Below are 10,622 nucleotides of genomic sequence, written 5' to 3' on the forward strand. Positions count from 1 at the left end.
TTCAAAGTTTTTGTTGATTTTGATTTTTACTTTCTTATAGTTACTCATTTTCCTGGTCCCTTATTTAAGTTTTCTAGATTCCTGCTATGAGTGAGTCCATCCGGTAGTTTTGTTTTTCTTTCTGGCTTATTTCGCTGAGCATGATCCCTTCCAGCGCCATCCATGTTGCTGCAAACTGCATGTGTTTATCTTTTTTGAATGCTGAGTAATATTCCATGGTATATATGTACCACATCTTCTTGATCCAGTCATCTATTTTTGGGCATTTGGGCTGTTTCCAAAGCTTAGCTATTGTAAATAGTGCTGCTATAAACCTAGGGGTGCAGGTGTTCTTTGGAATTGATGTTTCTGTGTCCTTTGGGTAAATACCTAGGAGTGGAATTGCTGGATCATATGGAAGCTCTATGTTTAGTAGGTCCAGAAATCTCCACACAGCTCTCCATAGTGGTTGGACCAGTTTGCACTCCCACCAACAGTGCAGAGAGTTCCTTTTTCTCCACACCCTCGCCAATATTTGTTGTTGCTAGTTTTTTTAATATGTGCCATTCTCACTGGTGTAAGATGGTATCTCATGGTAGTTTTGATTTGCATTTCCCTGATTACAAGTGATGTTGAACATTTTTTCATATGTCTGTTGGCCATTTGCATTTCCTCTTCAGAGAAGTTTCTTTTTAGCTCTTCTGCCCAATTTTTGACTGGATTATTTTCTTTGTTGTTGTTGAGTCTCATCAGCTCTTTGCAGATTTTTGTGATCAGTTCTTTATCATTAGTGTTGTGTAAAAAAATGTTCTCCCAGTTGGTGGGGTTTCTCTTTGTTTTTGTTATTGTCTCTTTTGCTGTGCAGAAGCTCTTTAATTTGATGTAGTCCCAGCTGTTTATCTTTGCCTTCACTATCACTGCTTTGGGTGATGTGTTTGTAAAGATGTCTTTGATGTGCAAATCATGTAGTGTTTCGCCTATATTTCCTTCTATGTATTTTATGGTTTCAGGTCTTATGTCTAGTTCTTTAATCCATTTTGAGTTGATTTTTGTGTATGGTGTGAGGTAGTGGTCAAGCTTCATTCTTTTGCATGTGGCAACCCAGTTTTCCCAGCACCATTTATTGAACAAACTTTCTTTGCTCCAATGCATAGTCTTTGCTCCTTTGTCAAAGATTAGTTGACCATAAATCTGTGGGTTTATTTCTGGATTTTCTATTCGATTCCATTGGTCTGTGTGTCTGTTCTTGTTCCAATACCATGCAGTTTTGATGATTATGGCTTTGTAGTAGAGTTTGAAGTCTGGGAGTGTGATGCCTCCATTCCCTTCTTTTTTTTTTCAGGAGAGCTTGGCTATTCGGAGTTTTTTGTAATTCCATATGAATTTCATCAATAATTGTTCTAGTTCTTTGAAGAATGACATTGAGATTTTGATTGGAATAGCATTGAATCTGTATATTGCTTTTGGTAGGATGGCCATTTAATAATGTTTATTCTACCAATCCATGAGCAGGGGATGTCTTTCCATTTCTTTGTGTCTTCTATTTCTTTTAACAGTGTTTTATAGTTTTCTTTGTATAGGTCCTTTACCTCTTCGGGCTCAGTGTCCAAGGCTTCCCCCAGGCGCTGAGCACGTGCTGCTGTCGCCCAGAATACAGGGCCCCCAAGGTCTACCTTGGCCAGCAGTACAACGGCCCCAAGGTGGACGTGTGGAGCCTGGGCATCATGCCCTACGAAATGGTGACCGGCACACTGCCCTTCAGGGGGCCCAGCCTCAGGGCAATCAGGGAGTGCGTCCTGGGTGGGAACGTCCACCAGACCACCTACCTCATGGTCCAGGGCGGGGACCTGCTGGCCAAAATGCTGGCACGGGACCCCTGGAAGCGCAGCACCCTGGAGAGCATCCAGCAGCACGCCTGGGTAGCAGAAACGAGCAGGGGACTCCTGCCCTTCAGCGAGCCGTCGCTCTGCCCCCAGGACCTGGCCATAACCAAAGGTATGGAGCGCCTGGGCTACCAGAGGCAGGAAATTCGGGAGGCCATTGACACTAACAAGTACCGCGAGGTCATGGCCACCTACCTGATCCTCTGCTCCAGGAAGCAGGCGGGGGAGGAGGACTATGAGGAGGAGGGGGAGGAGCGGCCCAGGCGCGTTACCTTCCAGGTGCCGAAGCGCGTCACCTTCCAGGATCCCGGTTACCCTGATTACAAGGACTCCCCACCCACCCCCACCCCGCCGGCACCTGAGGTTTCGGGGAATACCCCAAGGCCGGGTATCCTGGGAAAGCACCCAGTGCAGAAGATTGGAAAAGATACCCACCCCACTCCCTCAGCCTGAGGTTTTGGGGAATGCCCCAAGGCCAGGTATCCTGCGAAAGCAGGAAGTCCAAAAGAGGGGAAAGGATGTCACCCCGGGCAACAGGGTCATCTCCACCAGGTCCCTGAGCTGGAGGATGCGCAGCAGCACACCACTGCTGCAGGTCCAAGCCCCCTGCTAGAGGACACCCCAAAGGGCAGTCCCTCTGCGCTAGGCCCAGAGCTGGAGGATGGCTGGGGGGACACCAGCACCTCTGTGGCTAGACCCCAGCTGGAGAACACTGGGGAGCACGGCAGCACCACTGAGACAGGCCCCCAGCTGGAGAGGGACCAGGAAAGCAGGGCCAACACGATCAGTCCAGCTCCCCAGCCCTCCAGCACCACCCTAAGACGTCCCCCAATATGTGACTGGCCTTCCAGTGCAGTGGCCCCTTCAGCAATCATCAGGGCCAGAGATAGAGTATTAGAAATTATCCTAGAATTTTGTTGCTGCTGTGCAGCATTGGAACTGGAGAGCAACAAAGATTAAAAATAGTGCCATACCCGGCAGAAGACCCCCCACCCCCAAAGAACAAGCACTCAGTGGCCATGGTGAACAGGAGTACACCAGGGAAGGTTGAGGCTCTGGAGAGGCTCCGGGGCTGGGCCCAGTCAGAGGGGCCAGGAGCAGCATGAGACTCACAGGACTGCAGCACAGAAGTCTGGGCAGCACTGATGTCCCTGGAGCAGAGCAGGTGAAGGACCAGGCAGGCAACGAAACTGGTGAAGCATCTGGAGAGGAGCAGAGCGGGTGAGGGTTGGCGTGCGGAGGGGTTGGGGAGAGTTGAGCAGGTACAGGACCAGGAGAGGGGTGTGGGGCTGTGTGGGCAGAGCCTCCAGAGGTCCCAGGGCCACAGGCGAGGAACCCTGGGCCTCTCTCCCCCATCTTAGGTACTGCCCCCTTGGTGGGAGAAACCTGCTGCTCACCCCTGGGCACACAGATGGTGCAGAGGATGCAGGAGCTCTTGCAAAGGCTTGGGCCTGGGTGGTAAATCGTGCAGATTGCAAGGAGCACATAGATAGGCTCTCTAGCTCCCCTTAAGAAAGACTCTGGGACCAGTATATTAGAATCCAAACGGGACTCTCCAAGGTGGGCAGAGGTTATTCACAGAGCAGCCCTAATCCACCATGACCTGCTCAGCTGGAAAATCCGCACATCTTCCTGCTCCACGAAGCCTAGGCTATGATCAGTCTCAGTCCCGCAGTGAGCACACCTAGGTGTCCAGTGTCCCCTGGGCCGAAGCTGCAGCTCGTCATGGAGTACGTGCAGAAGGGATTTTGCAACTTGGGATTCTTACACAGTGTCAGTCCAGCTGGAATTTCTCCTTTTAAAAATCCTCTCCAGACGGCTACCCACCCTTCCTCCTCCCTGGATTCAAACCCTGCAGGGTGACCTTAGCCAAATTGGAAACATTAATATCGCCCAACAGATGCAGGCTTTGGACACCAGTCTCTGCCAATTAAATCACTGGGTACAGGAATGAAAAACTACAGGGGCTGTCTACCTTAAATTTGTGTTTTTTCATCATTGTTTAGATGGTGTTCAATTCCCTTCTAAAACTAAGGTTTTGCTAAGTCTGGTAAATGCAAGTGAGGTGAGGTATGTGTGTTTGAAAAAAGAAATGTATGGAAGAGGGATATTCTGAAGGGCCTTAAGATAATGTAAAGCCGGATGGGTAAAATGAAATGGCATTAGAATGAAAGCAAGCAAAAGAAAGTGTTGAAGGTCTGACAGGGAGGTTTTGGTGAGAAATCGTGTGTACTCAGGTGTCTCCCCCTCCTCCAACACACTCATGGGCTTGCTCATCTGACCAGCAAAGCCCCCTCTGACTGACCTTTTGTCAGCTGAAGCTGGGGCCAGGACATCCAAACTTGGACCAACTCTCCCTTACTGCCATGGATCCTTCCCATAGTAGGCCTGGTGATCATGATCATGCTTTTATTTGTTTCTACACCCCATTTTCTCTGCTTTATCCAGGAAAAGCTCTCTGAGATGAGCCTTCGCACTCCCAGACCCGGGAAAGCCATTCCTGTTATTGACAGATGAGCAAAAGGGCGTTGCTCTAGGGGTTCTGGGCCAACCTACGCCAGTCCAGCGAGCAGTTGCTTATTTCTCTAAACAAATGGATCCCACTGTAAGAGGATGGCAGCCCTGCCTGCGTGCACTTGCGGCAGCTTCTCGTCTCGCTAGACCTAAGGCCTTAAAACCCACACTGGGCCAACCTGTAAATGTTAGTTCTCCACATCGGCTCCAGGACCTGCTCACTCATCAGGCTCTCTCCCCTCCATCACCCTCTTGTCTGTTAGATTTCTACTCTCTTTGTCAAAGACCCTCTCATCTCCCTCTCCCAATCCTCGACTCTCCATCCTGCCAGGCTTCACGGGTGTTCCACTCCCTAACGCAGGTAACACCCTCTTCTTACTACGGTGGACACCATCACCAGTCGGACAGTGGACCTGCCTTTATCTCAAAGATTACTCCACAGGTCTCCTCCCTGGGCATCACCTGGAAACTACACATTCCCTCCCGACTGCAATCCTCTGGTAAGGTAGAACGGGTAAATGGTCTGACCAGAGACCACCTAGCCAAACTCTCCACAGAGCCCACAAATCCTGGGTGGAGCTGCTCCCACTGGCTTTAGTGCACCTCCGAGCCACTCCCCATGGCCCCTTGTTCCTGAGCCCCCTTGAACGGATGTATGGCAGACCTCTTCTTACTAACCATGAGCTCCGCGTCCAACCTACACTGTTGGCTGGATATTTTCCATACTTCTCTTTGCTCAGACAGCTGCTCCAAGAACACGCAGACCTTTGTCTGCCACAACCTGTGCCTCCGTCCCCTGATGCACCTGTCAACCTGCTGTGCCCTGGAGACCAGGTTCTTCTGAAAGCCATCTCTCCAAAACCACTTCCGCCAAAGTGGATGGGTCCACACGATCATCCTGAAAACACCAATGGCTGTCAAGGCATCAGCTGTCCAGGGTCAAAGCGGTCCCTGTGGACAAGCAGTATGTATACAAGCACATGGGCCCAACTCGGGTTTGCATCAATGCATCCCTGGTCCACATCCCACTCAGCCTATAGAGTAGAGGCCCTCTGATTCTCCTTCCTCTGTTTCTTTTTTTTTTTTTTAAAGATTTATTTATGCAAGCACTGGGTACAGTCAGAAACACAGGAGGGTGAGAGAACTCACCAGAGACAAAGCGAAGAGCAGAACAGGCAGACTTGACGAAGCACACTGCTGAGGGGAGCAGTGGGCGGCAGGAGAGGTCTGCCCGCCATGTGGGACCCTCGCCTTGAGGCCAGGGATTGAACCGGTGCTGTAGAGGCTGTGGGCAGCTTCACAACCCAGCGCTCAACCGTCAACCGCTGCGCCACCGGGGAGGCCCCTCTCCTTCCTCTGTTTCTAATCCCATCTCTTCAAGCCACTTCCAGTTCTTCTGTCTATGCCCAGCAATTCCAGATCAGCACAGCCTCGGACCAGGTATTACCACTCATAGGGCTTCTTATCCTAATCTCCTCATTTTTTCTTTTTGCCCCATGCTTACTCCATTTCATCCAACACCGGATCCAAGAACTGTCCCATACCACCTTTAACCAACTCCTTCTCCACCCATATCCTCGCGCTGCAAAGACTGTCTCATAACCAGGCCTGAGCGCCCACCCTGGTCTTCGCCCCTGTCCAGCAGGAAGTAGCCAAAGAGAGAACCATTGCCCCTTTTCAACAAAAGGCTGGTATGAAAGGTCGATGCAGGGGCCAGGAATGGGGAAGCCCACATACAAACAACAAGATGGCCCTGACACCAGTACCCCTGATTCCATCAAACCAAAACTGAAGCCATAAGCAGGAGAAAACAACTCAGCTCCACGAAAAAACAACTTAGTTCCCCCTAAGCCTGTTTCCCCCCCTACCAACCCAGTTTTCCTGCCTAACCTCTCCTCACCCTATGAAATGACATCTCCCCCCACAACGGGCACGATTTCAGGGACACCCATCTTGGGTACGACGCTTGCCTGGGGGCGCAATGAATTGTCCCTTCCTTTGAGAAAGTTTAGCTTGGCTCCCCTTTTCTTTACTGCGCCAAACTGTTACAGGGCAGCCCCGGTATAAAAAGGGTTGTCTGACTGTTTCCCGATTCTGGTGGAGTGTTTCGGATTCTGGTGGAGCTGCCCGGACAGGGCCGGTTCTGAGATGGGCAGAGTTGGGGGTCCTGGAGGGCGGCGTCCTGGTGGTGAGATGCTCTGTGAGGAGTCAGAGAAGCAGGGCTCAGAGGAGAGGAGACTCGGGGGAATGCCCTGGGTGTGAGGTTTCCAGCTTTTCTCCCCAGGACCCCTCTCTCCAGCCTCTGGATAACAAAACCTGGGGAAACAGGAAAGTAGATCATTTTTTCCTTTTACAACCTATTTAGTATTGAGGACTTAAAAAAAAAAAAACATAACATTTAATGAATACTGTTAAATTTACAGAAAAGTTGCAAAGATAGTACAGTTCTTATTCATCCCACACCATTTCCACTTTGTTAACATCTTACATGAATACAGTTGTTTTTTTTTTCACAGCTAATGAAGCAATGTTGACACAGTTACCAAACTCTGTGCTTAATTTCATCAGTTTTCCTAATGTACATTTTATGTTCCATAATCCAAATTGCCTCACTCAGTTACAGCCAGTTCTCCTCGATGTGCCTCTTGCTGACTGTTTCTCTGACTTTGCTTGTTTTTATAACGTTGACATTGGTGAGGAGTGATATTTTGGAGAGGTGTTGGGTTCACAGTTGGGGTTCTTGGGTCACGTCTGAGAAAAGTTTCACCAGATTCCCCCTTTCACATACACAGTGAGTTTCCCCACAAGACAGAGACTTTTTGTCTCTGCCAAAGAGAAGTTTTATTATTTCTTTTTTTAAAAAAGGGAAAGAGTCAGAACCCTGCTACCCTCCCCCACCCACTGAGTAGGCTCTCTCCGACCAACGGAAAGGAGGGAAAAAAAAAAACTGCAAGAACGAACTACAGATCAAGTGGGACACTGAGTAGAGAGGAACTATTTCAGGCACCGCACCCCACAAATGGGAACTGTGGAGAACGGTGAAGAAATCACCACAGAGGTGATCGAGCGGCTCCGGGCGCCATCAGAGGAAGACAAGGATTCCACGGTGACCTACAAATAGCCTAAGGCCAGCTGAGAACCACTGGGAAAAAGCAAAGGTCAGCAAGGACAGGTCTCTGGTGCCACCTCATGACCAGAACAAAATCACCAACTAACTGATTCCCTGTTGGAACTAAGTAAATACAGAGGGAGGGAACTGTAAGGGACAGTGCCCAGCAACACAGCATCAACACTCTGGTGGAGTGTTGTCTCCAGTGCTAGTCTCAGTCTGGTGAACAGTTTCCGACACCCCTAAAGGAGCACTCCAAAGAGATGGAAGCCACCCTTAGGACAACTTGGATCCTTCTCCTTTGGGGACTTGCTGGCGCGGGGTTGCACAGAGAGGAGGGGGCAGAGCTTGCTGGCTTTCAGGGCTGCTTCAGAACCCAGGGGTTCTCTGAGCCCCTCTGGCTGCCCCCCCCCAACAGTAAATGGACTGAACAGTGAAGAGGAGGAGGAAGAGGAGGACAAGGGTCCCCTGACAAAACTAAGCATCCCGGACGATCTAGACAGCTGCGAGGCCATGGTGAGCTCGGCCCTGGGGCCCCTTCCCTGCCCCACCTTCCCCCTCCCACCAGCACACCCTTCTTCTTGGTTCCCCTCCCTTTGATTAAGCTTTCACCCACCTCTGCTGGGAGCTAGTGGGTAGACACCAACACCATCCTCGAATCTCAGGTGTGCCCACGGAGGCCCTGAGAGGTGTGCCTCCCAACCTCCTGCCGGGCCCACAGGGGCACCCTGCACCTCTGGCCCACAGGTGGCATTTTGTAACTCGGCCTTGGCCAGTGCTGAGGAAGAACAGGCGCGGCTGCACAGGCAGCTAAAGGAGCAAAAGCTGCTCTGCTGGCTCCTGGCTCAGCAGGTAGCCCCATGGGACCAGGAGCCTGAGAAGATGGAGGCCCCAGCCCCCGGGGGGAAAGTGTGCCTGGGGAGACCCACCAGGCCCTTCAGGGAGCCATGGAGAAACTGCAGGTGAGTGTGTGTAAGGCAGGAAGGAATGGCCACAGGGCAGGTTTTCTGATCCAGCAGACCGGGTAAAGGAGAAGTGAGTCCTGGAAGCCTCAGTGAATTTTGCAGACTTTATTGGGATTTACCAGATACATGGCAGGTAGGGGTGCTAGGGGGCCAGGAGGCTGACAGGCCTCCCAGCCCCCAGCAAGTCTTCACTCTTTCTGGGCTCTCTGGCGTTCTCTGGTGGTCTCTGCTGCTCTGCTCTCTCGGTTCTGCTTCTGCTTCTCTGCTGCTGCTGGCGTCCCCGTGACGCCACCCTTAAAAGCCCATCTTAGCCCAGGTGAATCCCATCTACCTATGCCCACACCCTACTCCAGGTGTCCGTATCAGGCATGCATTTGGGACCGCAGGGTTCCATCATCCATCCTATGGGCGGGAGAGCAGAAAAGCCTGATACTTTTACCTTACCCTACAATCCACCCCCTCAGGGTTTTCTGCCAGACAGTCTATACAAGTGATACACACGTTTCTCTTGACGAATAGGAACACTGCAGCCATGGCCCACAAAAGCAAATGAAATATATCACAATGAAATATAACAGAACACAAATAAGTCCAGGCAGGGCATCAACCTAGTGGCAAAAGACAATTATTGGCACCAGTAGATGATCCACCACTTCCGCTGCCGAAGGCACTGCTCATGCGAGGGAGGGAACCACTCAGGCATCAGCCGTCACACGCCAGGAGCCATCAGGCCTCCCGGCCCCCTCCGGCTGCAGTCTCGGCCACAAGCCACACACCGCATCCACCCCCAGGATGCACTCACTCTTGGGTTGGCGATTCTGTACTCTTTGGGGGTAATCGCCCATCCCTCAGGGTTTTCTATCTGTGGTCGCTCCAACGCTCCAGCATGCAGGCCCCTGCACTCAGGCCAACCCACTGCACAAGCACATGGGTCGGGGATCCGTGGATACAAGTCCACATGCGGCCTCTCTTGGGTCCCCTCTTTGGCTGTGGGCTCCACCACAAGCCACGTTCCCTACCCATCCCCCAAAGATGGGCTCCTCAGCTCCTCCCCCTCACTCAACTATGAGCAGGGCATCACCCACAGGTGATTTTAAAAGACTCACTGGCCTTTAGCTTACGTAGTGCGTAACAGCCGCTCAGGGCTTCCCGAACTTAGCACCAGCTTTTGCCTTCTCAGTTGGCTTTTCTCCTCTGCTTAGCTGCTGGGCAGTACACCGGCTGCCTTTGGCCACCAAGGCCCACTGACACCCCCAGACTCCCATCTCTGGGGGTGGACAATCCCATCCTTCCTCAGGGTCCCCAAAACATATCAAACTTGCCAAGGTCCTCCCCCTTCTGGCGGGATTGTTAGTCCATTAGTCCAAGTTCATCGGCTTTTCCCTTTGTCCACACTGGGGAGCTCTGAGTCGTGGTCCTTTCTCCCCCGATGATTCTTGCTGCCTAGGCGGGGATTGTTGGCTGGTCCTCTCGGGCATCTCCTCCTCCAGGCGAGGTCTCATCCCGCAGCTCCCGGACTTTGCCCTTCCCCTGTCCCGCCATGACACGTCCAGCGCTGTCACAGGCAAACACTGTCTGCTGCTCCTCAGTCCCTCCCGGTCTTCGGAGGGCTCCATACCGGTCTGCATGGATCATCTTGCTGACTTACACCAATTGTAAGAGAGGAAGGAATGGACACGGGGCAGGTTTTCTGATCCAGCAGACTGGGTCCAGGAGAAGAGAGTCCTGGAAGCCTCAGTGGCTTTTGTAGGCTTTTATTGGGATTTACTGGATACATGGCAGGTAGGGGTGCTAGGGGGTCAGGAGGCTGGCAGGCCTCCCAGCCCCCAGCAAGTCTTCACTCTTTCTGGGCTCTCTGGCGTTCTCTGGTGGTCTCTGCTGCTCTGCTCTCTCGGTTCTGCTTACGTTTCTCTGCTTTTGCTGTGAATGCCACCCTTAAAAGCCCAGTCTTAGCCCAGGTGAATCCCATCTACATATGCCCACACCCTACTCCAGGTGCCTGCATCAGGCTTGCATTCAGACCACAGGGTTCCCTCATCTATCCTAAAGGCGGGAGGGCAGAAAAGCCTGATAGTTTTATCTTTCCCTACAGTGTGGTTGTCCGGAGGGCTGGGCGGGCTGGGTGCTGGGCAGGCCGGCACTGCTGAGCCCCTGAGCCCGCTGTCTGGCCGA

General features: G+C 51.9%; 1 protein-coding gene across 3 annotated transcripts; it reads left to right on the forward strand.

Moving 5' to 3' along the window:
• Nucleotides 1–420: 420 nt before the first annotated feature.
• LOC129146421 (serine/threonine-protein kinase MARK1-like) lies at nt 421–8,614 on the forward strand. 3 transcript variants are annotated; one of them, XM_054698550.1, is made up of 2 exons: nt 421–5,340; nt 7,904–8,614. In XM_054698550.1, exon 1 carries the CDS (start codon nt 1,704–1,706, stop codon nt 2,313–2,315), a length of 612 nt encoding a protein of 203 aa, XP_054554525.1. In that variant the 5' UTR covers nt 421–1,703; the 3' UTR covers nt 2,316–5,340; nt 7,904–8,614. The 3 variants fall into 3 exon arrangements, with proteins under 3 accessions (XP_054554525.1, XP_054554524.1, XP_054554523.1); XM_054698549.1 differs by lacking the exon at nt 7,904–8,614 and adding an exon at nt 6,893–6,944; XM_054698548.1 differs by lacking the exon at nt 7,904–8,614 and adding an exon at nt 5,469–6,255.
• The last annotated feature ends 2,008 nt before the right edge of the window (nt 8,615–10,622 follow it).

The sequence above is a fragment of the Talpa occidentalis genome, unplaced genomic scaffold (genome assembly GCF_014898055.3).
Source record: "Talpa occidentalis isolate TD23 unplaced genomic scaffold, MPIMG_talOcc4v2.1 talOcc4.2, whole genome shotgun sequence".
Classification (NCBI taxonomy): Eukaryota; Metazoa; Chordata; class Mammalia; order Eulipotyphla; family Talpidae; genus Talpa; species Talpa occidentalis.

Bases quoted from the DNA above. Each gene is read 5' to 3' on its own strand.
- LOC129146421 (XM_054698550.1), top strand. From the start codon at position 1,704: ATGCCCTACGAAATGGTGACCGGCACACTGCCCTTCAGGGGGCCCAGC.